This window comes from Cibotium barometz, chromosome 19, assembly GCF_041138505.1.
Source record: "Cibotium barometz isolate CiBa-2024 chromosome 19, ASM4113850v1, whole genome shotgun sequence".
Lineage (NCBI taxonomy): Eukaryota > Viridiplantae > Streptophyta > Polypodiopsida > Cyatheales > Cibotiaceae > Cibotium > Cibotium barometz.
Genome location: NC_141064.1, coordinates 51,796,048 through 51,823,527, shown reverse-complemented (window position 1 = coordinate 51,823,527; position 27,480 = coordinate 51,796,048). Strand labels below are relative to the sequence as shown.

The window sequence follows — 27,480 nt, the reverse complement described above, 5'->3', positions numbered from 1 at the left end:
CAACCATTGCCAAGCACGTGACTACGGTCCGGGACACCGCCAGACTGCAAACACCATGGAGTGGAAAATGCATTTTAGAAGCCTAGGGTTTATGGTTTCATTGTTGTAGCAGCAGGAGGAGCTGAGTAGCCAGCAATGGCTACCACCGATTTTTTCACTAGCTCAGGCATCCTGGGCTTCAAAGGTAACTTTAAAAGCCTTTCGTTCTCAAGGAGCTTCTCGTCTACTTCGTCAGGAGTGGGGAGCTTACCATTTCTCGCCACGTCGCGGACGCGCTGTGCGCTGGGCTCCACCGATGCCCCTTCCCCACCACCGTCACTGTCATCATCAGCACTGGCCGTCAGGCTGCGTAGCCCTTTTGGGCCCCACCACAGCAACAGCAGCAGGGAGTCTTCATCGCCTGATCGAAAAGGCAAAGCTAACAGGAGCCCGTCCCGAAAGAGGAAGGCCCAGCTCAAAAAGCCCGCGCACAAGTTGAGTGCTGCTCAACGCAATGCAGGCACTCAATCAGAACGATGGCAGTTTCTGAAGCAAATACCAAACCAGTATGTATTCACAACACCCATGTTGTCTACAGAGTGCACTTGCAAGCTCTCATGTACTTGGTGAAGGCTCAACACATCGATCAAAATCAATTTGCGTTGTGCACACTTTTCTCTCACTAGTTTGCCATTTCCTCTCTCTCTCTCTCTCTCTCTCTCTCTCATACTTGAGAGAGGTGTACCCTCATATTGGAGGATGGGTGTGCCGGGCCAAAGGATTCTGCTACGGGCTGGTTGTGGTCTCTGACCTTTATGATCCCTCGGGCCCTGTAAAGCTTGGATGGTACTCTCTGGCTTGGGTGAATGCAATCTGAAGAGAGGCAGAGAGAGTTCTATTAACGTCTGCAAAAGACCAAAGGGTCTATGAGACCAATAGTGTTACAACGTGTTCATGAAGTGACGAAATTATGGGAAAAAAAACATGAAAAAAAAACCCAACTAGACCTGAGAGCTACAGGCTACAATGCTACAATGGTAGCTACAATGCAAAGTGAGTGTGTGTGTGTGAGAGAGAGAGAGAGAGAGAGAGAGAGAGAGAGAGATTTTGTTTCACCAACAAAAGAAGTTTTGATTTTTCAGGCTTGTCAGAGACATTGCATATGTTGTTGCCTCTCCATCTACTTTTTCAGATTCTAATGAGGTAAGAACGACTCAGTTTTTTTTTTTCTTTTGTTGTCTTTTCAAGGCAATTTTCTGGCTCTTCCAATTGTTTCTCTGAAGTTTTGACTTGGAGAATTCTATTGAAGCTGCCTCTAGTGAGCAAAGAAATGTTTGGAGAAGACGATAGTTGGCATATTGTTGCAGATTGGATAAAGGGCTTAGATGCCAAGAAGGTGCTTCAGTGGTTCGAAGCAAGAAGATACACGACAAGATTAGGTGTGCACTTAGTCGTCTTTTTGTTTGAGGTGATTTTCTATGCTAGAGTTCCATAAACCACTAAAAATACCACCAACAATACATCATAGACTTTGCATCTCTAAATGTGTATAAATATCTTTTTTTCAAGTGTTTTTTAAAGTGGATCGTACCTTAATCGAGCGTATTTTTCAAAATTTAAAAGTCCCATACCGATATTGTTTTTTGGTACCTTTGTTTCGTACCTGACAACTATGCTTTGAGATATGTGGGTGTAGAGACCAGGTGTAAACCCGTCTACCTCCAAATGATAGGGCACTAAGGTACAACTCATGTTGGTAGCCAATTGGGGAGAGATGGCGTCCTCAGAACTGTCCATGTCAAAAAGGATTATGAATTGTCGGCCCTTGGCAGAGCCATAAACTCGGATCAGGCTTTTTTGTGTGGTTGTTATCTCACCCTCCTGCCTAGTATCAAGTACCACGGATGGCATGGGATGCATAGAAGGTAAGATTTGAACCGCATTGGTGGTAGTAGGCGGGTCTAGAGGAGCGGGGGATATTGCGGGGCAACTGTGGTAGAAGGCTCTTTGGAGGCTTGCTCCGCTTGCCTTTTTGGACAATCCTTCTTACCATGCCCAATGGTATGACAGAAAAAATATCGGTTTTCTGATTGACATTGTCTTTGCTCCTCTGAAGGAAGATAGCCTCCAGTGATGTCTGCTTTAGCCTTTTTCTCAGGGATTTTCTTAGGCTTGAACTCCTTACCTCCTGAACTAGAGCTAGAACTGTTGTCTGTCTTTGTGTCTTTAGAAGACAGAGTACCTTTTCTTGGTTGGGGTTTGGTACTGGACTGGGATGACTGCTTGGGCTTACCTCCGTTCATCTTCATTTCTTCATTTTGAGCAAGAGTCAAAGCTCGGTCATTTGTACTGGGTTCAAAGTTACGAACAGTGAACCGAATGTTAGGATCCAATCTACGAATGAATTGCTCCATCTTGGCTTGCGCAGATAGCCCTAACTGCTGTGCTAAAGTAATAACCTTGCTGGAAAACTGAAGCACTGGGGATCCGTTCTGTTTGAGTCCATAGAACTTATCTGCCAGACCGGTCATGTACTGGGGCGGAAGGAATTTGGTCTTCAGGTCATGGACAAAGGTATCCTAGCTAAAAGTTGTGACACTTGTGGTTTGGTTTGTATAAAGATTAGACCAATGCTGCCACCAAGTGATTGCCTCACCAGTGAGATGGGGAGCCGCTACGTGGACTCTATCTGTGATCCTAGCTAATGGAAAATGAGTAGTAAATTGATGAATAAATTGATTTACTACTAAATGATCACACTTACTATCATACTTATCGAAATTTGGTTGATTGCGAATGACGGTAGTTGATGCTATGGACTGCTGGCTGGTGGCACCTGAGGTGGGGGAAGATGCAGAGAGGTGCTGGTATCCAAGATGAATGGCCTCCTTTTCTCTTTGGTGCTTGAGTAACATACGTTCTCGATCGAGCTCTCGTTGGTGCTCCCGAGCGACGAGTTCAGCCTAACGCCGGTCTTCGTTGATCCTCTGTTGGGCTTCCTCATAGTCTCGTCTTTCTGCTTTTTCTTGTTGCTTTCTAGCTTCTGATTCTACTTTTTCTTCTCGGAAGAGCAAGGTCTCCTTCGGGAGAGACTTCTTCCGACTGATGGGTACTCTTCTATGTAGACATGATGCTGAAGTCGGTGGTCGTGCTAGAATGCAATTTGACCATCCAAGGATGCCCTCACGCTAGGATACGGTGTGTGTGGACAAGCTGAATCTGATACCAATGTAACATGCAACAGAAGTATTCGTATTGGAGGATCCTGTCACACAAATGCTCACACCGTCTTCTGTATCCTGAGTTTTGCGAGTTTAGCAATCCACTTTAATACTTCAAACTTTAGAGAGATATGAGAGAGAGATGAGAATTGTACACTGTATGGGGTCCTGAATCACCCACTGAAGGGCCCCCTATCCCGTTATCGAGATAGTATTTGCTTTATTATCTTTAAAGAGACTGATGGTGTGATTGATGATAAGCCAAATGCAAGACCTCTGAAGACCAAGTGTTGGGCTGAACTGTACACTGCTGTAGAAGCACCAAAGATGTCCAATCTCGAGCCTATGCACTCTTCCCAATGGAATGAGGGAGGGATGCAAAGCTAGGGTTGAGAGAGGGGCTGTTTGGGACTGTTCTAGACTGAGTATGAATGCTGTAAATGAATGTAAATGTTGCGTTTTACCTTCACCAAGTGGCTAGAGCAAAACGATGAATGCTGGAAACTGTATGGATGCAGAAAATGCAAGGCTTGCTGAAACTGCTACGTTTTGCTGATGCAGGGGCTGAATGCTCATGCATTGATACGCCTAGGGATGTAGGAGGAGAACACTAAGAGAAGGAGGCTGAAATTGCAATCGCTTATGCTCCTAGTGTTGAGGATGACAAGCGCTTGAACGCTCCTTTGCTGAATATGAATGAATGAATGAATGAATATGCTATAGATCTATTTATATGGACCAGAAGAGCCAAGTCGACTCGACTGGCTATAGAGCTGCTGCTCATGTCCATAAATAATGCATAAAATATGTATAAAATGCTAAAAATGATGGGAGAAATACCAAAAAAATCCTAGTAAATATCCTGATAAATATTGGATGATATCTAGGGTTCCTGCAATGGTCTAGATGCTATGCATGAATGATGTGCAATATGCAGGATGCTTTCTGATGCAAACCCTAAGGTTTCTACTGATTGTATATGCATGAATGCATCTCTTTAAGTGGGTTAAGGGACTTAGACTGATTGATTGACTTGCTATGGCTGAGAATGACCTATGTAGCTCGTGCCTGACTTATCCTGGACTGAGGATTACAATGGGGTCACGGCGTACGACAAATATCATCCTGAATGGAACTAATATTGTTACAATGTTGCATTGATGATGATGATGAGCGAGTTTGTCACCATGCACTACAGTGCAGAGTGCATGTGACATTAGCCATGGCACGAGTGTGCATGTGACAATCATCACACGTTGTACATGAAGAGGGAGTTTCCCGAGAATCTAAATCCTTGCCATCGTACGAGATGCATAACCATCTTCCCTCTTAACCAGAAACTTTGCAAAGGGCATATTTTACAAACCAGGGGTGAGACACACATAGGAGGAGTCCACTTACATGTCCCCACCCAAGATTGCAATAGGATTTGAGAACATCAAAAGCCAGCTAATTGTAGACTTTTGTCTAGCCGTCTGTCTGCGGATGGAATGCACTTGACGGATGTAACTTGGTTTCAAAGTTGTCGAATAATGCTCTCCAAAAAATTGTAGTCAACTTGGGGTCACTGTCTGATGTTATTGTCCTTGGCAAACCTCCGATGGGGTACTAATGGCGGATGAATAGGCGAGCGATTCTTTAGTTGTGGCCGTTTACCTGCATGGGATCAACATACAAAATTTACTGAATCGGTCCACAATGGTCATGCACTGTGTGTGCTGAGATCCAAATGTAGCTGGAAGAGGTCCAACAAAGTCCATACTGATATCTTGGAAAGGACCTTTGGGAACGGGCAAAGGTTGAAGCAACCTTGCTTGTTTTGTATGAGGAACCTTCACTTTTTGGCATATTTGGCATGATTGGACATATTGATAGACATCCTGTCTTATCTTTGGCCAATAGAATGATCGCTCAAGTTTTTCCAATGAGTTCACGACCAATCTATACTGAGTCGTGATTTGTGAATTCCAAAGAATCCTCGTACTGTGTCTTTATATTGTTGAGATCTTTTCCTTGTATTTCAAGCACAGTGGACTCCTGCATATTTTTGAATTGTGCCTTTTCGACTTAAAGCATCAACAACGGGGTTATTTGAGCGAGGGATATGTTCAATCATACCTCCAAAGTGTTGGAAGATCTGACTCCATTTGGCTTGTCTATCATCCGTTGGGCACTAGGCATGTTTTGCAACCATTTAAGTGCTTGATGATCTGTCTTAACTGTGAAATCTCTCTCGTAAAGAAAATGTTTCCAATGTGTAAGTGGTGTCATCACCCCAACAGCTCTTTGTCATACACAGAATAGTTCTTTTTTCCATCATTTAATTTTCGGTTATAGTAAGCCACGAGCATCCTTCTTGTTGGAGGACAACTCCTATGGCTAGATTGTTGGCATCGATGATTACCTTGAAAGGATCATCCTATGAAGCCAATTTGAGAATTGGAGGCTCAAAGGCAACTTTCTTCATTGCATGACATGCCTCTAGTGCTTTGCCCTTGACGGACACCTTTTGTCACCGCGTCTTTACGCCCTTGAGTAGGTTTGTAAAAACTTGTCCATATGGTAACTATATGCTTGGCAGAGACCTACAAATGAGCGGATCTCCTGAGCATCCTTGGGAACATCCCATTCAAGAATTGCTCTTATCTTTTCAGGGTCAAGGCTAATCCTGTCTGCACTGATAATATATCTTTGATAAATAATTTCTTCTACTCCAAAGTCACTTTTTTTTGTCGTGATGTAGAGCGCGTTGTCTCGCAAAAGTTGCAAGACCTTTTCAATATCCTGCTCATGGTGCTTTGCATTAGTAGAAAAAATGAGTATATCATCTAAAAAGATGAACACGCCTTTTCCTATGAGCAATGCCCTTGGCTATAGGCTTGAGCTCTTGAGGAACTCCTTTAAAGTGGCCTCCCCTCCCAACCTTCCCTCACATTCAAGCTTGAAGCTCCATAGTTTGCAAGTGTTAAAAAAAACCGTATTTTCTTGTACGGTATCCCAAATTTTCATATCATATCAAAAAGTCTCGTACGGTATCGTATCGTAAGATATCGTATTTTTCGTACTGTGACAACTATGCTCTTGCTTCTAGGAGATATACTACTCCAGGCCAAATCACTAGGCATTTGGGATATCCTTTAGGTAGGAACATATCTTTCAAAGAAGCAGTTGCATGGGTGCAAACAAAAGTCAAGCGGAAGGTTGATTACTGGCACCAGCAATGGACCTGTTATGGAAAACAAGCACTGATAGAAATGCTTTAAGCCTATTGAAAATGGAGCATTTATGCAACCCTAAAATGCATGGTGGGCTGAATATCTTAGGTGTGCATTACCATGTACTGGCGCGGAAAAGTACCATGATAATAACTTTCGTGGAACTAGGAAGACCATGGGCATGGATGCTGGCTGCAACGTGTGCGCATTACAAGGTTGATTCTTTTGGGCATTGGAATCTCTCCTATTGGGATATTTTGGTAGGTCAGGTACAAGGAAAAATCCCAGGGTGCTCTTACTCTTCCAGATTGCTGCAAGACTGCAAGTCTGTGCTCATACATTTGCATTGGGCACATAGACCAGTGCCTCCTAGAAACACACTGGTGGCTGAAAATGTGCATTGAAGCACAGCATTTGATATGCCATTGGCAGTGGCTGAGCAAATTTTTTAGCACAAAAAGGAATTTGCATAGTGGGAGATGTCATATCAACTGAAGGCAAACTATCATCATTTCCACAAGCATGATGATGGTGGCAATTGGAATTTGGGAGCCATTACCGCCTTGTATGGAGATTTGCTGTTTCTCCGCTAGTAGGACACGGGGATATGTTGTATATATCGGTTGGGCAAAAACAGGATGATTGGCTGCTAAAGAACAACCGATGAGGTTATATTATGGAGTTTTCTCTTTGTAGATTGAGGACGGCAAGGGCATATAGATTATTGCTTCCACAACCATGGATAAAGGGACATGCGGATCGGGTGTGGAATATGAACAAGTCCTTAGGTTGGTGGAAAGGTAATTTGGGAAAGGTCCCACCTAGCTGTTGGGGGACCTGTTTGCTAGCAGCCAGGGGACCAAAACGGGAAAATTCTCCCTTTTTCCCCTGTTAGACCTTGGCTGTTGGGATGGTGCTGCTTTTGGGGTGCATGCTGATTTTGCCTTCAATTTGGAGTCCAAATTTAATTTTTTGCCGCTCATGTTTCTAGCCTACTGGTTCTTGTGGGGCAATGCGTCCAGGCACTTCTACTCCCATCATAGTCTTGCATCTAGGTGTAATCCTTATTCTCACCATCGCTTAGTGACCTTGTTCCTTTTCAATAAATTAGGGTTCACTCTGGCCTATTCTAACTTGTACATACCTTAGTTGGCATGATACATGCATCTGAGGCGTGATACACGTGACAATGACCTTAGAGTTGAATTCAACACCCATAGACAAGGAGCTTGATATTAGTGATGCTCCCCTGCTTGCTTTGATAGGTTATCCCTGAGGTGGCCACTGGATGGTGTGCTTCTAGATAGTGTGCTGAGGAGTGGGAGGAATCCAGTGTTGCAATTCACAACTAAGGTAGAAAGGAGTCCAAGGTTTGGCTTGGGCATTCAAGGGTATCTTTGATCGGGGGTGTTGGTGTAACTATTTGGCCCTCCTAGCTCTATTTCACATGATGAAACCATGCCCGAACACCAGAAAAGGTGGAAGAAGACATGGGGATAGGGTCCATAAGGTTTGATTAAGAAAAAGCACTAGTTTTAGTCAAAAAGCAAGATAAAGCAAAAAGTCAAACTAGGCTTGATTAAGAAAAAGCACTAGTTTTAGTCAAAAAGCAAGAAAAAGCAAAAAGTCAAACTAGGTTGACCGTGAGCCAGGGGCACTATTGGCAAGAGGAGACTGAGCCGGACCAAAAAGCTAAAAAGCCGCTTTTCCAAAAAGTAGCTCCAGGGCCAAAAAGCAAGACCCTGTGAAGTTAGAAAGGAATAAGCTAAATAACTTTGACAAAAGTTTAGTAATATTTTATTATTGAAAAGCAAAAAAGAGAAAAGCAAAGAGTAAAAAGTCAAAAGCAAAGCATGGATAAGCTTTTGGCAACAAGCAGGGCCTTCTTCAAGTATAAAAGAAGTTGAATATGAACCTCTTCATCGCGTTGCCATCTTCGTTGAAGCGTGGAGATCATCTTCTCCATCATCATCTACTTGATCATGAACCAAATCATGGAGTTTTTTATTGTTGTGCGTTGATTCAAAGTATCTCCATGAATTGTAGTGCCACGTCATCATTTGTCCATACAACTGTATAGATCCGTACAGCCGTACGGAACTGTACGGGCATGTGCGGAGCTGTACGGACTGACAATTTCAAAAACCCGAAAAATTTCAGAAAACCTAAAAATTTCATACACCCTAAACCTGCCCCAAAAACGCTAAAAATTACTTTTTGGAGGTTTTTATCGCCCGAAAATCATTAAAACAGGTTTATATAAATTTTCTTGTCACAAAGAGCTTTTCCATGGTTTTCTTCATCGACAAGGTTGTAGGAGTTGTGGAGATTACTCATGGGATGAACGAGTGATTCTAGGACTTGGACTTGGATTGGGCTTGGATCTAGACTTAGACTTCATCATTGGATTGAAACTTGGACTTGAACTTGGGCTTGGATCTAGACTTAGACTTGATCATTGGATTGGAACTAGGACTAGGACTTGGACTTGGATTCATTGGACTTGGACTTGGACTTGGTATTGGCTTGGTGAGAGATTCTTGTGGGTCATCCGCATGGTGTGCTCGGCATCAGAGATCTCGTGCCTAGACATCGACATCGACTTGGATATCCTACATCGGCATATCAGTTTGTTTTGTATTCATTGATTGTATTGATCCTGGCCAGCGTGCCCATGGATTGTTCTTGAATAAATTCCTTATAGGTGTTGGAATTAGGGTTGCAGGAAAGCACACAAAGCTTGGAGAAGAAGAAGCAAGAATGCACACAACACAAACTGTATTAGATTGTGTCAATGTACAAAAGATAAGTTAGCCCTAGAAGGATGGGCATATAGCTGGGAGAAAAAACCTCCTAAAGAGGGAAAAAGTGCCCCGGCGGTCCTAAGTGTGTTCACACACATCACTATATGGCAACAAATCCCCCCTGGGAGTGATGGTGTGAACCAGAGCTGGCACTCATGTATAGGGGAGTGCCATGCCCGAAGTAGATCAGTTCACAAAGGGGAGCAAGTCCAAAGCTTTGCGAAAAGCTTCGAACTTCTCATGAGGAAGCGCTTTTGTGAAAAGATCGGCGAGGTTGTCCTGTGTTGGCACATAGACCAAGCCTGATCTCTCCTGCTGAGAGTCTCTCCCTGACATAGTGATAATGCATCTCAATGTGTTTTGTGCGAGCATGAAAAACTGGGTTTCTCGCAATTGCCAATGCGCTCTGACTGTCAGTGAAGATAGAGGTGGCAGACTCCTGTCCAACACCCAAGTCAGCCATAAGCCGTCTGAGCCCCACACACTCAACCGTAGCTGTGAAAGCTGCCCTGTACTCAGCTTCACAACTAGAAGTGGCCACAATAGGTTGCTTCTTGCTCAACCAAGGTATGCATGAGCTACCGAGCATGAAACAAAAACCACTTGTGGACACTCTTGTGTCATAGCAACCAGCCCAATCTGAGTCCGAAAAAACATGTAAATCTGGCGGCAACGATCCTCCCTTGGGATAAAACAACCCAAGATGTATGGTGCCACTCAAGTAGCGAAAGATGCGTTTAACTGCCTTCCAATGCTGAGACCCTGGGCTATGCATAAACCTGCTCACCTGTGAGACTGCAAACTGAATGTCCGACCTCGTAATGCATACATAAATGAGGCAACCAACAGCTGTCTGATAGAGTGTGACATCAAAGTGATCTCCAGCATCATAAAGACTCAACTTCAAACCTGTCTCCATTGGAGTAGCAATAGGCTTGCAGTCTTCAAGGCCAAATCTCCGCAACAATGTCTCAATATACTTTGTCTGACACAAAGCAATACCTCCATCACACTGCTTAAATTGTATCCCCAAATAATGATGCAAATGCCCCAAATCTGACATCTCAAAAGAAGCATTCAAATCAGCCTTAAAATTAGCAATATGACTCTCATTTGGTCCTGTGAGCAGCATGTCATCAACATAGAGAGCAATGATTAGATAACCCTATTTGTCCATTTACAAGGGGTCATCCATCACACATAAATTTTATCAATTGACAAGCTTCAATCCACTCTTCCTCGCACACTCCTTTTATCACACACTCACAGCAAAACAACTCACACACACTGCTGCCCAAAGCTTTCTCTTGGTCTTCAACGGTGGCCTACTAGCCAACCCAACTCACCTGTGCCTTTGCTTTGCTAGTGCTTCACACTGGTCAGAGAGGCCATATGCCTGCGCTCCAGGCTCCAAAGGCGGCTGCAACCCACGAAACCAACACTAGTCACCAACTCTGAGGCGGCCACTCTCTGGTCTCATACGAGGCGGCTATATCACACCAGCCCTACTCGCTTGCAGTCGTCACCAGTCATCACCAAAGCTTCCAACGCTGCCTTTCTCTGTCGCCAACAACTGCCTTTGCCGGCACCACACGGTCTCTCACCTCGTCGCCCACCACCTCTCTCTTTGCTTGCGTCAGCACCTGCTGCAGGCAACCCAAAGCCAAATAACAAGGCTACGCCTCCTTCTGTGCACACCCAGAGGCCGCCATCCTTCTTGTCACCCTCTCTGCTTGCAGCTCTTCTCTGCTCGTTGACGACCAGCCTCTCGCACCAAGGCAAGCCTTGGCGATCTTGTTTAAGCCCACTCTATTGTATATGTCTACAAGATTTATTTACATCATGAGATACATCGCTCTGCATGCTTCTCCAGTTGCACCCCCCGTCTCCGCTACCAGCGTTGTCAGCCTTTCACGCACACCAAAAACAAAACCTCTCGCCGTTAGCTCTGCTCTCCAAAACTTCTCTGTCCAAGCGGCAACCCTCTCTTGTTTTTCCACACCGTGGTCTCCAGAATCCCCCCAGCCAGGCTGTTTTTCCACAAGGCGGCTTGTCGATCCTTCACACCTTCTCGCCAACCTTCTAGAGGCCGCGTTGACAGCCCAATAAAGCTCCATGTGGCTATTTACAAGCTGGCCATACTATTTAATGTATATATTTTTTATTTTATTTTTTTCCCCAAGCCTCACATACTAATGCTAAAAGGGCTCTTCCTTTCCTTGTATTTTTCTTGAATAAACGGCGTCCACGACCTTCCAAAACCAGAGCTGCCCACAAGCTCGGAATCATCAGCATCTGCTCCCAACGAATACCAACTCACTGCAAAACCACTCGGTCTGTACATTTGCCAGGGCATTCAGGGCAAAGTTTATTCACACACCATGCATCCCATATGTACACGGACTCAAAACACCTTTACAGAATTTTGCCTGACATGCAACAACGCAGAAAATTGGATGATAAGGCTATCAAATGCATTTTTGTTGGCTACAGTGCTGAGAGCAAGGGTTACAGATTGTATCATCCGCAGTCAAAGCATATCTTGATTAGTCGAGATGTTGTTTTTGTGGAAGATGTTGTGCAGCCTTTGTTATCATGTACCAAAGAGACAGGTGTGAGCTCACGGGATATATTTGATATATTGTTGCCTCTATTTATAGGTGGGAATTCAAATGTAAGTCCTAATGAGCAAATATTCAGCCTATGCAGATTTCAAACGACATCATAGATCAGCCTATTTCTGATGCAGATTTACAGAATGTAATTTATGAGGATAGGGCTGAAAATGAGCAGGCTAGAGGTATGCCTAAATGGCTGGTGCAAACCTTGCGTGATAGTAAAATTGATGCACCTATGTCTAGTCGTACTCGTTCAGGTTCTCAGCATGCCTCTTATGCATCAGATTGTTATGCTTTGGCTGTGTCTAGTATGTGTGAAGAGGAAGAACCTCTTTCATTTGATGAGGCACAAAAATCAGAAAATTGGTTGGCTGCAATGCAAAGTGAATATGATGCTATAATGAAGAATGGTACATGGTCTTTGTGTGATTTGCCTATTGGTAAAAAGGCCATTGGATGTAAGTGGGTTTTTAAGTTGAAACGAAAGCCAGATGGCAGTGTTGATCGCTATAAGGCTAGGCTTGTTGCAAAGAGTTTTGGTCAAGAAAAGGGCATTGATTTTGATGAGACCTTTGCTCCCACTTGTCGTATGACTACCATTCGTAGCATTTGTGCATTGGCAGCTCATAATGGTTGGAATGTACATCAGTTGGACATAAAGACTGCGTTCTTGAATGGAGATTTGCATGAGGAGGTGTATGTATCGCAGCCTCGTGGTTTTGTTCAAAGAGGGCAGGAAAACAAAGTATGCAGGTTAAAAAAGGCTTTATATGGTTTAAAGCAGGCTCCACGAGCTTGGTATGAAAAGATACATGCATATTTGACTGCACATGGTTTTCAGAATAGTCCAACAGAAAATACTTTGTATGTTAAACATGATATGTGAGTGGCTTAGCCTTGCTGACAGATAAAAGGCCTTGATAATGAGATATGTGAGCCGTTGAAGCTGTCTTTTCTTTGGTCTCTGTGTGGTGTTTTGAGAGATTTCTGTTTCCAGCATCGTGCTGGTGGTGCCCCTTGTGTTTGTTGTGTCTTCCAAGGCTGCTGGGTAGGTAGCTATAGAGGCATTTCTCCTTTTCCCAGCCTCCTGACAGTTTTTTGGTGCCCCCCCCACTGAGGAATAGCTCTGGTATTTTCTTCAGTTTACAAGGGTGTATGCCCTAGGAGTTGAGGGTTTCAGGTAAGGTGTTTTTCTTGGGTTTCGAGGTGAAGTTTGGGGATTAAAATGATGTCTTATCCAGAGTTTTATGGTAGTCCTAATGAAGATGTGGCAGATTTCCTTGAAAGAATGGAGGTTGCGTGCATAAGCAACAACATCAATGAGTCGGTACAGGTGTTGCGGCTACTGAGCATCTGCTTGAAAGGGGATGCAAGGACCTGGTACAGAGCTTATGAGGAGTCGTTGAGGGTTGCTGTTCCACGTATTGATACGACTGAGAATGGATTAAAGACAGCACTTAGCAACAGGTTCAAGAAGGTAGAAGACCCCGACAAGGTTTGGCATGAGGTGCAAGCTCTGACACAGGGTGAGTTGGAATCAATTGATGATTATGTGAAGAAATTCTCTTTGTTGTGGGAGACTTTATGCAGGGCTTTAGGGGAAGACCAGGTACCTCCTGACATGATGAAGAAAAACAAGTTTGTAGCCGGGCTTAAGAGGAGTATTCGCTGGAAGGTGGAATTGAAGAAGCCCAGGTCTTATGAGGATGCGGTGGAAATTGCCAAATCAAAGGATTGGAAGTTGCAACGGATGAATCAGCTGGGGATGATTCCAGCTGTAGCACAGCCGGAGATTCGTAGAGTGGAGGCTACACCCATGAATGCAGTGATTGAGAGGATGAAGGCCACTGAAGCCCAGGCTATGCAGATGGTACCACAAGCTAGTCAAGGAGTACCCATGGTTCCGGTAGGCTCTTATGAGGGATTGCGACAGGATATGAAACAGATGGTTGATCTTATGAAGAATTTGAGCTTAAATTTAATGGGAAGTGCAGGTGGTGGACGTGGTAGAGGTAGAGGCAATAATCAAGAAGGGGGAGATGGACAAGCAGGGTATGGACGTGGTCGCGGTAGGGGCCGTCGTTTCATCCCTACATGCTGGAATTGTGGTGAGCTTGGTCATCTAAGTACAGATTGTGATAAGCCTCAGCGAATGGGTGGTGATATGTACCCACTACCTTCACAGTTACCTGATAGGTCAAACGACTATGGTATTGATATTAGGGATCAAGCAGGTCCTAGTGGAATCACAGCTGAGGAGAAGGGGAAGGCAAAGGTCGTGAATGTTGTTACTCTGGAGAATGTTCAGGTGAGAGAAGAAGGGGATGTGATGCCCGTTGGCAAGCGCACAACGGATGAAAGAGAAGGAAAGGGAGTGGCTGGACCCAGCCGTAAGAAGGGGAAGCAGCAGGAAGGAGAAGATGTGAAAGCCAAAAGGAAACGGAAGCCTCGTAGAAGGTTCTAGGTGTCAGACTTCCCATTGGGGGATGGGCAAACCAGCTATGACTTGAAATCTGATATGGTGAACAGGAAGGCCAACATCACCTTTGGGCAGTTGGTGGAGATGGTGCCAAAATTGAGAAGGCAATGGAAGGGACTTGTGAATCCAATGGAAAAGGAGTCAGAGAAGAGGTCAGTCAAGGTACTATCTTTAGAAGAGCTTCCAGATATTTGCCCTATTGTGGAGGTGTGGAGTAAAGGTAGGAACCTTGGTCAGGCCTATATAGATGGAGGAGCTCAAATCTGTGTGATTACCCAATCATGTGTGGAGCAGTCAGGCTTGAGGGTGTCTGGGGTTTCTGGTTTTCGAATCAGGATGGCTAATCATCAAAAGGTAAAATGTCTTGGTATGGTTAAGGAGTTGGAAATTGAAGCTTTTAATGTCAAAGCTACTGTAGATTTTCATGTGGTGCCTGCGGGTCTTAGTGCCTTTCCAATTATTATTGGACGACCCTGGTTGCGAGTGGTGGGTGCAGTACAAGACTGGAGGAATGGGACCATTTCTTTGCATAATAAGCGGGGTAATAAAAAATCTTTTGAGATGCATAGTAGGAGATCTTTGAATGATGTGTGGGAGAGGCCACAGGATTCGAGTGAAGAGGAAACTACCACCAGTACTTCTGAATCGGAGATGGATTCATCGACTACTGCTTCTAGTGAAGAAGAGGCAGATGTGGCTTTCCTAATATCAGAGCAACAAGGTGATGAAGATAAAGAAGTGCATGAAGTGGGTACTGAGGGAGAAGACACTTTGGGGTCATATGAAGTGATCGAGGAATTACTGCAGCCAAAGATAGAAGTGAAGAAGAAGCAGGAGCTGATTGAAGGAATGCTGAGTCTGGATCTTTCGAGTGAAGAAAAGGTTAGATATGTTAATATGCTGTCTCATTTTCCAGAATTGTTCATCACCTCTTATAAGGAGATTCGAGGATTTAAAGGGCTAGACTTGAGGATTGAATTGAAAGAAGGTGTAAAAACAGTTAGGCAGAAGCTTCGCAGGATGGGACGAGAACAAATGCAGGCCCTAAGAGAGGAAGTTGATAAGCTGTTGAGTGCAGGTTTCATTACACAAGTGGACACAGCTGAGTGGGTAAGTCCTACAGTGGTGAGTCCAAAGAAGGATGGCAGATGGCGTATATGTGTGGATTTCAAGCCTTTGAATGCTGCCACAAAGAAGGATTCTTATCCCCTACCTTTTTTGGATGAGATCTTGGATATTGTAGCTGGATATGAAAGGTATAGTGTTTGTGATGGGTTTTCAGGTTATTTCCAGTTAAAGATTGCAGAAGAAGATCAGCGCAAGACGACTTTCATTACACCTTGGGGGTGTTTCTGCTACAAAGTTCTTCCTTTTGGATTGATGAATGGGCCAGTCTACTATCAGAAAAGGGCAAATTGGGTATTATCTCCTTTTTTGAACAAGTTTGTTAAGGATTTTATTGATGATTTTTGTATATACAGCTCCAGGCAAGAGCATTGTGATAGGCTGGCTATAGTTTTTCAGCGTTATGATGAGTGTGGTGGTCAATTAAATCCAAAAAAGTGTTTTTTGGCTCAACCGAGGGTGAAGCTCTTGGGCCATGTTGTTTCAGAGAATAGTATTGATCCAGATCCTGATAAAGTCAAGTCTCTTCTTCTTCTTCCTACACCAAAGAATACAAGGCAACTGACTACTTTTGTGCAAAAGGTGAAGTATATGGCTCGATTCATCTCTCTATCTTCACAGTTGTTATATCCTTTGCAGCAAGCAGCAAAGCATGATCCTTTACATTGGTCGGAGGAGTGTGAGGTAGTTTTTCAGAAAGTGAAAGAGGTGTTGGGAGCTATTCCTACAATGCAGGCGCCTAATTGGGAACAGGTATTTTATGTCAACCCTTCAGTAGGTGAAGATGCAATTGGAGCTATGTTGTTACAGAAAGGGAAAGAATCACATTATATGCAACGAGTCTGTGCTAGCAGGGTAAAACTTGCTAGAGAAAGGTTGTTATCAGAGGTGGAACTTGTTATGGTTAGTGTGATGTATGCATGTAGGCGGTTCCGCCATTACTTGTTGCCTTGCCCCTTTGTGTTTTTGACGAGCTACACTTTTTTGCCTCAGTTGATAAATGGCACAAATTTATCTAAGGCTATGATGAAGTGGGTGATTGAGTTGCAGGAGTTTAGTTTCTCATTCTTGGTGGAAGAGAGTACCAAGGCTACCTTAGCTGATCTATTGACATATAAGGAGAGTCCTCTTCTTATAAAGGAGGAGACCATCAAGAAGCCAGTTGAGGATGCGGTTGAGTTGGTGAATGCACACTTATTATATTTTGATGGTTCTTACAGGAAAAGCCATGATGCAGCCTCAGGAGGTTTGGTGCTTTATGATCCACAGGGTTGCCTTGTTTTTAAGAAGGGTGTTAAGGTGGATGCACATAGCAACAATGAAGCGGAGTATCTGACATTGGAAGTTGGATTGCAAATATGTTTGAAGCATGGTGTACACAGGATTCGCATTCGAGGAGATGTATTGCTTGTGGTAAAACAGATGTTGGGAGTTTGGAAGTCAAAGAATATGTCACTCAAAGAGATGTGTTTCAAGATTAAAGGTTTGTTGAAGGAATTTGAAGCTTGGAGTCTTAAGCATGTGGATCGAGGCCATAATGAGGAGGCTCATGAAGCAGCCCAAGGAATGATTGGTGAAGTTTTTGTTCTTAAAGCTCATGCACCATTTTATTGTGTGGCAGGGAGAAATTACAGTATGTTGAGGAGTTTTTGTTAACTGGGATGATTCCTAGTGGTATTGAAAAATCAAAAAATACGGTTTCATCAGGAAAGCTGCAAGGTATGTGATGGTTGGTGATGCTTTGTATTTGAAGGGAATTGACTTGATAATGCGACGGGTACCTTGGAAGGAAGAAATTTACAAAATTCTTAAGGAAAACCATGAAAGAGCATGCGGTGGATATTTTGCCTCAAAGATTACTTTGCATAAAGTCTTGCAGGAAGGTTATGTATGGCCAAGTGTACATAAGGATGTTAATCATTGGTGCAGGTCATGCAAACAATGCCAAGCTCATAGTAGACGGATATTAAGGCCTGAAATGAGGAAGACAATTCTTGCTTATGATGTTTTTGAAAAATGGGGAATTGATGCTTTGGGACCATTGTCTATTACCAGCCGAGAGAAGTGCTACATTTTGATTGCAGTTGATTACCTTTCTAGATGGGCGGAAGCAAAGGCAGTGAAACAAATTACTGCTAAGGAAGTAGCAAAGTTTGTATATCAGGATATTTGTTGTAAATTTGGTGTGCCATTGGAATTGCTTTCTGATCAGGGTCCAGGTTTCAGAGCAGAGCTTATGGACTATTTATGTACAAAGATGAAGATCAGTCGCAGTTTTACCACACCTTACTATCCACAGTGAAATGGCTTGAATGAGCGTTTCAATGGTGAATTGATTAAGATTTTATCTAAGGTGACAGAGCGACAAGGCAAGAATTGGGATCTGGAGTTGCCTGCTGCCTTGTGGGCATACAGGACAGCAATTAAGACTGGTACGGGTTTCACTCCATTTCATCTTGTTTATGGGAAAGAAGCCTTATTGCCTATTGAGGTGGAGATACTAGTTGTTTAAATGTTGGAAAAGCTTTTGGAAGAGCCTAAAGATGCCCTTAAAGAACGGCTGTTATATTTACAAGAAGCACAGCTGAACAGGGATAATGCTTTGAAGCATTATGAAGATATGCAGGCAAGGACGTTGGAGAAGATCAACAAGAAGATTAAAAGCAAAGGAATTATGAAGGATGACTTGGTATTACGTTATAATAGCAGGCTGGATAATTCCTTTCATAAGAAGTTTCAAATTAAGCGGGAGGGACCTTTCTTGGTGATGCAAGGATTTGCAAATGGTACCTATCAATTGGCAGATTTAGATGGGACTTTGCATCCTTCTAGGGTAAATGGATACAGGCTGAAGAAGTATTATGCACGTTTGATGGTGATTGTACAGGATGCAGTATTTGAAGATGTGATTTCAAATGAAGGGCAGTTTTTGGATATGGATTTAGGTCTTGAAATGCTTTTTGCTGCTGATCATGAATGATTCAGCAGGCTGGGGGTTGGGCAAAGTATGTTAGGCAAAATTTTGTAAAGGTGTTTTGAGTCCGTGTACATATGGGATGCGTGGTGTGTGAATAAACTTTGCCTTGAATGCCCTGGCAAATGTACAGACCGGGTGGTTTTGCAGTGAGTTGGTATGCGTGTCGTTTTTTTTTTGGGAGCAGATGCTGATGATTCTGAGCTTGTGGAAAGCTCTGGTTTTGGAAGGTCGTGGACGCCGTTTATTCAGGAAAAATACAAGGAAAGGAAGAGCCCTTTTAGCATTAGTGTGTGAGGCTTGGGGAAAAAAATAAAATAAAAAATATATACATTAAATAGTATGGCCAGCTTGTAAATAGCCACATGGAGCTTTATTGGGCTGCCAACGCGGCCTCTAGAAGGTTGGCGAGGAGGTGTGAAGGATTGACAAGCCGCCTCGTGGAAAAACAGCCTGGCTGGGGGGATTCTGGAAACCACGGTGTGGAAAAACGAGAGAGGGTTGCCGCTTGGACAAAGAAGTTTTGGAGAGCAGAGCTAACGGCGAGAGGTTTCGTTTTTGGTGTGCGTGAAAGACTGACAACGCTGGTAGCGGCGGAGACGGGGGGTGCAACTGGGAAAGCTTGCCGCCTAGTAGGAGCAGGCCGGGCTGGTGATTGCACAGGAAGACACAGACGGGAAGGCAAGAGCTGCCTGGGAGATGCGAAGGTGCTAAGCGGAGGTGCCTTGGTGCGAGAGGCTGGTCGTCAGCGACAGAGAAGAGCTGCAACAAGCAGAGAGGGTGACAAGAAGGATGGCGGCCTCTGGGTGTGCGCAGAAGGAGGCATAGCCTTGTTGTTTGGCTTTGGGTTGCCTGCAAGTGCTGACGCAAGCAAAGAGAGAGGTGGTGGGCGACGAGGTGAGAGATCGTGTGGTGCTGGCAAAGGCAGTTGCTGGCGACAGAGAAAGGCAGCGTTGGAAGCTTTGGTGATGACTGGTGACGACTGCAAGTGAGTAGGGCTGGTGTGATATAGCCGGCTCGTATGAGACCAGAGAGTGGCCGCCTCAGAGTTGGTGACTAGTGTTGGTTTCGTGGGTTGCAGCCGCCTTTGGAGCCTGGAGCGCAGGCATATGGCCTCTCTGACCAGTGTGAAGCACTAGCAAAGCAAAGGCACAAGTGAGTTGGGTTGGCTAGTAGGCCACCGTTGAAGACCAAGAGAAAGCTTTGGGCAGCAGTGTGTGTGAGTTGTTTTGCTGTGAGTGTGTGATAAAAGGAGAGTGCGAGGAAGAGTGGGTTGAAGCTTGTCAATTGATAAAATTTATGTGTGATGGATGACCCCTTGTAAATGGACAAATAGGGTTTGTGTTGATGATATGTGAGTGGCTTAGCCTTGCTGACAGATAAAAGGCCTTGATAATGAGATATGTGAGCTGTTGAAGCTGTCTTTTCTTTGGTCTCTGTGTGGTGTTTTGAGAGATTTCTGTTTCCAGCATCGTGCTGGTGGTGTCCCTTGTGTTTGTTGTGTCTTCCAAGGCTGCTGGGTAGGTAGCTATAGAGGCATTTCTCCTTTTCCCAGCCTCCTGACATTGCACAGGCACTAAAGCATAGGCCAAGCAACCAAAGACACGCAAGTGACCAATAGAAGGCTTCCTGCCATGCCAAGCTTCGTATGGAGTAATAGATTGCAAGGCCTTAGTGGGACACCTGTTGAGTACATATGCAGCACACATAACAGCCTCAAGCCAAAACGCATGTGGCAAAGCTTGGCTCTTGACCATACATCGTGCCATCTTCATAAGTGACATGTTTTTCCTCTCAGCAACACCATTTTACTGAGGGGTATATGGCACTGTACATTGGTGTTTTATCCCACGACTAGCCAGAAATGCATCAAACTCTTTAGACATGTACTCCCCCCCTCGATCAGAACAGAGGGTGCCCACATTACAATTGGATATATTTTCAACCATAAGCAAAAACTGTTTGAAGCACAAAAACACTTCGGACTTTGCCTTCAGTGGATATACCCATGCATGCCTTGAGTAATCATCAATGAAAGTCACGAAGTACAAGTGTTTACCAAATGACGGAGTTTGCATAGGTCCACATACATCACTATGTACAAGTTGCAATTTGCGATTGGCCCGCACAGAACCATCCTTTGGAAACGCAGAACGCTGCATTTTGCCCAAAATACAGCCTTCACAAACATGTTTCAATGGTGCCTCAAGAGGGGGCAATGAAGCAACCATATCAAATTTTTGCAAACGCAGCAAACTAGTAAAGTACAGATGACCAAAACGAGCATGTCATAGTTTTGTATCTGAAACTGCCTTTTCATCAGAAACTGCATTTGCTGAATCTTCCACACACTTGTCATAAGAATTGAGCCTATACAGTCCACGAAACAAGGTGCCAGATACAATAATCGTATCACCAGAAGTGAAATCATGAACAGTACATCTGTCATCCACAAATTTGACTACAAGTCCAAGTCTAGCAAGCGCAGAGACAGACAATAGATTCTTCTTTATCCCTGGCACATACAAAGCATCTGAAAGCGTGAAAGCGCTGCCATTTGCAGCAGTAAGCATAATTTTACCAATGCCCTTCACTGGGTAAGAAGCATTATTGGCACATGTGATAGTATTCCCATTAGGGACAGCCTCAAGAGAAGTGAACATATCACGATGCGAGGTAATGTGCTTTGTAGCACCACTGTCAAAATACCATACATGAGAGTCAACAGAAACTGCCAAACATGCATCATGTACAGATGGGTCATACTGGCAATACACGCTAAACGCCCATTCTGTATCCTGCACAACATTTGCAGAATCTGCATTTGTAGAAGCATCCGTTATTGTGGCTGCATTTGACTCTTTCTTCTTTGCCTCTTTAGCCTTTAGCTTAGGGTAATTCTTAATGACATGATCATTTGCCTTACAATAGTTGCACCTGGTCTTTTTCTTGTCTTTATCAAGAGCCTTCTCAGACTTATTGTTGCTACCTGTGGAAGGAGAAGAAGTTGCAGACCTACTAATAGGAGAAGAAACAGTGGAAGGGGCTGCCTTACCACTTCTTCTGTGCTGGGCAGCAATAAATGTCTGATCAACTGCACGCTGCCTAGCCCTGTTTTGCCTGGACTGCGCTTCTTGTAAGAGCTTGTTGACTAAAGTATCATACTTGACAACATCAGGTTTGTCCTCAGTAACAAGTCTCCACGTGGAAGCAAAAGTCTGATATGACTCAGGTAAAGCATCAAGAACAGTCTGCACAAGAGAATGATCTGGAATAATCTCACCTGCAGAAATCAACTGCTCCTTGAGATCTTTAATCTCAGCAAGAAAAACATTCATGTCATCATCTTCCTCCATAATCTTCGATTCTAGCTCTTTACGCAAGTAAGAGATTTTTGTCTCGTTACGACCTGCATACAAACCAGCTAGAATATCCCACGTCTGTTTTGCTGTTTTAGCTGAACGAATATGTGGGGTGATGCTACGTTTGACAGAAAGTGCAATCAAGGCATAAGCGTGCGCATCTTTACCATCCCAACGAGCTTGTTCAGCAGTGGGTAAAACAGCAGCAACAGTAGAGCTGCTAGAACCTGCAACATCCTCAACAGATCCTACATTCACAGAACCTGGACGTACATCTATACCCTGCACAATGTTCCACACTCCTTTTGCAACCAAAACATGCTGCATCATGTATGCCCAAAGTGGGTAGTTGCTGTCTCCATCCAATTTATCATCAGCAGATAACATGCGAAATACATCATTGCTGTTCTCAGCCATGGCCACTGACTGAAACTGATGCAAAAGCTACCTGTAATGAAGCAAAGACTGAACAGAAAACAACTTGTGCTATGTAGCATGGCTCACAATAGAATATGTTTGCCTGTTTTGCAGAAAACTGCACTGTCGAAATTTATGCACAAAATGACGAAAACACCTGTGCAGAACTTGAAATGCAAAAACAGAGCCCGAAACGACCTCAAATGCAATTTCTGAGAACGCAGAACCCCACGGGCTTATTTGTAGAGTATAGAGACCTGCAAGCGCTCGTGAAAGCTCACCTCAATCAGAGAACGTGAGTCGGAGGGTGCTGGCGGTGTAGCCCTGGGAGCCGATGCCCCTTCTGATACCAATTGTTGGAATTAGGGTTGCAGGAAAGCACACAAAGCTTGGAGAAGAAGAAGCAAGAATGCACACAACACAAACTGTATTAGATTGTGTCAATGTACAAAAGATAAGTTAGCCCTAGAAGGATGGGCGTATATACAAGCCAGGGGAAAAAACCTCCTAAAGAGGGAAAAAGTGCCCCGGTGGTCCTAAGTGTGTTCACACACATCACTGCCTATATATATGGCAACAATAGGGGGCGGGGCCTGTTCCCCGCTCAATGGGGTGTATTGTGCAAGATCCCTATTCCCTTTGCCCGAGAGGAGTTACCTCGGACCGGGCCTTCGCACTCTAGCGTGCCTGATGTCCGTGGCCTGTCGGCCGTTGGCTACGACCGCCTCATCGACTCCAGATCTAGGACATGCTCCATCGCTGTCGAGCTACCTTTCCACGTGACATAGTTGAGGGAGACCTCTCGGCCATACTCATTAGCCCCATGCTTGATATTTTGGAGAGTTGATATTGTGCTTATTCTTTCTATCTTGAGCGTTGCATTTGTCTTATCAACTGCTTATTTGCTGTACTAATTCTTTCTGTTTGCTACTTCCCTTAGTGCTAGGGTTCATTATGGCTGAGTCTGCTTTGCATCTCCGGAGGTTTGACAGAAACTCAGTACGAAGGCCTTTGTGTGAATATATGCTCTTATGTGTGTGTGTGTGTGTGCGTGGAGTGCGTGTGAGAGCATATCTTGATACAGAGTTCTACATCCACTATTGAGCACTGATGACGTTAGTGGGGGATGTTGTAGTATCTAGTCCATACTATGCATAATGGAGTTGATAGTTATATAGCCTTGTGGGTTGACTACCATGAGTATATAACTTGCACGTTCCTAAAAGGTGAATTTGGGCATGTTCTTGGATTCATCTAGGTATATAATTCAATCGTATTAGCAGACATGTAGATTTCACATTGTGAAGTTTTCATCCAAGTTGCGGCCAGTTGATATTGTGCTTCTCCTTTCTATCTTGACCGGTGCATTTGCCCTATCAACTACTTATTTGTTGTACTAATTCTTTCTATTTGCTACTTCCCTTAGTGCTAGGCTTCATTATGGCTGAGTCTGCCTTGTATCTCGGGAGGTTTAACAGAAACTCAGTACGAAGGGCTTTGTGTGAATATATGCTCTTATGTGTGTGTGTGTGTGCGCGCGCGTGTGTGAGAGCATATCTTGATACAGAGTTCTACACCCACTATTGGGCACTGATGACGTCAGTGGGGATGTCGTAGTATCTAGTCCATACTATGCATAATGGAGTTGATAGTTATATAGTCTTGTGGGTTGACTACCATGAGTATATAACATGCACGCTCCTAAAAGGTGAATTTGGGCATGTTCTTGGATTCATCCAGGTGTATATATACCATCTACTCGGAGCTGATGTTGCTCTCATGTTTCGATGTTCTTAGTATTCCATGATGAGTTTTGTATCACTAGCTATGTTTATGTTTTCTTTCTGTTTTATTTTCCATTCCATGATCAGATATGCCATGGACATTATTGTATCACTTTGAGCCCATTGGGTCTTTAGTAGACGCTTAATATATCTTTCTTTATTTCTTTCTCTATATCTTTATCCCTTGGATACGTGGTTGAGTCTGTCACGGCATGCCCTGCTACACTTACAGTTGGAGCTTCTGTCATGGAGTATTTATGGGTTTGGAGAGGTAGAGGTGATTAAAGGTCAATAAAGACCTAGTACCTCAAGTTGAGCTGGGGGAGAAGAAAGACAAGAAAAGCACAATAGGAGAGGAGGACAAAGGCAAGGAAGGTAAAAAGAAAGGGGGTCGGGGAAAGGGGGGGGTGTGGGGGTACACAGAGAAAAGAAAAGGCTGAATAGAGCACTCAAGGCAGAATGAAGAAGAGGGAACAGCAAAAGTGGGTTGTGGTGAAGGTTCAAGGAGTAGAGCTGTAGAGGGTGAGAAAAGGGGCAGGGGCAGTGGGCAGAGTTGGACAGAGAAGGATGCAGGGCAGGTCGGCTGGCCACTGGAGTAGCACCCAGGCGTTGTTGGGCAGCACTGGGAGGAGGGAGGTTGGAGGAAGTATGGATGCTCATCGCCGGCGAACAGTGGGGTGCAGGTGTTTGAGCTTATTTCGGGATGGAATTTGAATCTTATTGTATTAAATTGGAAGCGAAGTTGTGTGTCCAGTAAAGCATAGTTTGTTGTGATTCGGGATTTACATGTTTCTTCCTTTTGTAGGGGATCATTTTGCTGCTTGCATTGAATATATTCTGAAGTTCTCTCCATTAGTGCTGCCGGACCCCCTCTACATATCACAGCAAGTGGTAACTTGCACAATACATAATCAGCAATCCCTTGGGACCTTGAAGAAATCTAAAGGAAAGTTTGGATGCTTTGACATAGGAAGTGGTGGAGTGATGTCAGAGGTCATTGTAAAGCAAATTGAGAATGATGTACTGGTCAAGCGCTTCAGCAGCTATTTTTACAACAGTAAAGGCAGGATCAAAGAGATCCCAGATTCGCAAGTGGAGCGCCTTGTGGCTACCTTTAAGGACTCGCCCTTTGATTATCATGCTGATAAGGAGATGCAGGTGAAACCATCATTAGAAGAAGGCCAAGAGAATGGCTTTAGGGAACACGATTATGGGGATCTTGTGCATCAGAACATCGTGAAGTTGCCTGAGGGTACGAGTCTTTACCTTCAAACATGGGGAGCACAAAAGTGGAGGGTACACTACTCAACTGATTGGAAAGACAAACAGGTTCTTGAAGGATATAAGGTGCACAGCTATGGTTTACATGGGAAGACAAGCAGTGCCGCATCAGGAAGATTAGTGTTCGATCCCAAGGAAGCTGTGGAAATGGCACCACATGCTTCTGACATAAACAGCCATATGACATCGGATAGAGTAGTGCTGAATCCTAAGAAAGTTGGGGAACGGACCAGTGAAGAAGGGAAAAACATGCCAAGGAATTATGGAAGCATGGTTTGGAAGAATCCTGCAAAGGCTAATAAGAAACCAATGCTATACTCAAAAGTGAAACCTGTAAGGAAAGTGGACCCTGTTCGAAGGCCCAAACATGTGGAATGGGAAAAGGGCAGTACGGCTGGTGAGTGTGACTTTCTATTCAAAGCTAATGCCGGTAACTTAACACATGATATGTTGGATTATGTTTGGACTGAAGTCCACCATTGGGAGGTTTCTGTACACTTTTTGTCATACATAGGGCCTTGGGAGGTGTTTGGTTTGGTCACACCAGGCTCTGCTGTGTGGCATCAAAGTGGGAAACGAGTTTTTTCTGCCATAGAGGGACTAAATCCAGATTGTATTGAGATGAGCACGAGAATGCTTTATGGCGCAACCGACAGCAACACAAGGCCCGATCAGATTTCAGTTTTGGATGCTTGCTATGTGGCACCCTCGATTGGAGACACTTGGTTTGACCGGAAGAAAAGCATGGGCAGCAAGCTACAACTTTGCCGTCTCCCAAATACTGCTGCAAAGGTTTCAAATCTCTTCCACTCCTCTTTGAGGCATGACCTTGCAGGGCAAAGCGTGTCAAGAGAGAGCCCACAAGAGGACAGTTCTATGCAGGAGAACCAAGGGCAGGCTACTGAGAGGAGGCCTCTTCGAGGTCCACGGGGGGAAGATTTTAGTAAATATAGAGACGATCCTAGTATCATCAGGATCATACCAAGGGCTTTGACTAAGGGTTACCTGTTCTATGAACCTCAATTGTGGCTTGCTTTGTGCATTCAAAGGGCCCAAGGTGAGCGTCCCATCTCTCCAGAGCACCCAAAGGAAGGTAGTGATGTCGGAAAAGTGCGAAAGTTTTCGACTACTTATCTTAGTCGGAAGCATTGGATGGGCTGGTGGGTTTATGCTTGTGACTTTGCCGAGTTTGCTCTTGCCTATGGTTGTGAGAATAGCATGTGGTACATTGCTCCTAGAAATGAGTGGCTCTCACCAGTCATTATAGGCAAGTCAGAGAGGCACCGTTGTGCTCGGGTCTTCGACTTGGTCGGTGTACTGACCATAATTTCCAAGGTCGGTGAAGAGGCGGCTGCATTACATCCACCCAGAAAGAGGCGTTTTATGGTCATGGAGGTCTGCTGGGATCCCGATGTTTACACTGCCGTAGTTCATCCGCCCGGCTGCAAATTGGAGGCTGAGAGAGATCAACATGCTGAAAACCTACAAGGAAAAGGTGGATGGGTGGAAGTAAGCCGAGGGTTTGTTGTAGAAAAAACTTGGCCGGACAGTAGGGAGTGTTTGGCGCATGGTTTTACACTATCGTGGTCACCCGCTCTTCTCGGATGGAGTTGAAAGGAATATGCTATGTGATTGCATTAGCATGGAGGTTCAAGCCGAGATGGACATTATGAATCTGGATTCATATCGTCCTCCATAACGTTTTTATCTAAGAAACAATTGGTGGTCCTCATAGCAATCAGAGAAGCATATGTAGTATGTGTAAAGCTTTGAATATGAATGTCGTTATGTGTGGGGCCTATGCTTTCGACTGGGCCTTTTTGGCTGAAGAAATGATTGATGCTCTGACTAGACATGTCACAGGAAGCACACAGGTTTGCGTAAAAACGCATAATATGCTCTCTCACAGGTGGACCTCCAGTTTCTCTTGGGCATTGAAGAGGTGAGGAAGGATGCCTTGATATGCTCAACATCTTCATGCACGATGACGTTAATTGTGTGGAACATAGCTGGCATTTGACCAAACATTGTCTACACTCTATGCTTGCATCTGGCGGATGTGAATGCATCTTTCTTGCCCTCTCTCTCTCTCACTCACTCACTCACTCACACACACACACACACACCCGCACGCCCACCACATAACCCAGACACTTTTATGGATTTGTAAGTGATCATGATGGATGTATGAGTTTGAATGTCGGATGACTGTTGCAAGGCG

The 27,480-nt window shown here is 44.3% G+C and overlaps 1 protein-coding gene across 2 annotated transcripts; it reads left to right on the top strand.

Moving 5' to 3' along the window:
* LOC147628721 (uncharacterized) lies at nucleotides 1-27,480 on the top strand. 2 transcript variants are annotated; one of them, XM_086813960.1, is made up of 4 exons: nucleotides 1-545; nucleotides 1,122-1,182; nucleotides 1,289-1,418; nucleotides 24,784-27,480. In XM_086813960.1, the coding sequence occupies exons 1-4, from the start codon at nucleotides 136-138 to the stop codon at nucleotides 26,871-26,873; spliced, it is 2,691 nt and encodes an 896-aa protein (XP_086670086.1). In that variant the 5' UTR covers nucleotides 1-135; the 3' UTR covers nucleotides 26,874-27,480. The 2 variants fall into 2 exon arrangements, with proteins under 2 accessions (XP_086670086.1, XP_086670087.1); XM_086813961.1 differs by having other exon boundaries at nucleotides 210-545; nucleotides 1,299-1,418.

What these genes read in the sequence shown, in the direction of transcription:
- LOC147628721 (XM_086813960.1), top strand. Translation starts at nt 136, where the DNA reads ATGGCTACCACCGATTTTTTCACTAGCTCAGGCATCCTGGGCTTCAAA. An exon ending in CTGAAGCAAATACCAAACCA is followed by an intron (nt 546 to 1,121) that starts GTATGTATTCAC and finishes TTGATTTTTCAG; the next exon opens with GCTTGTCAGAGACATTGCAT. An exon ending in CTTTTTCAGATTCTAATGAG is followed by an intron (nt 1,183 to 1,288) that starts GTAAGAACGACT and finishes ATTCTATTGAAG; the next exon opens with CTGCCTCTAGTGAGCAAAGA.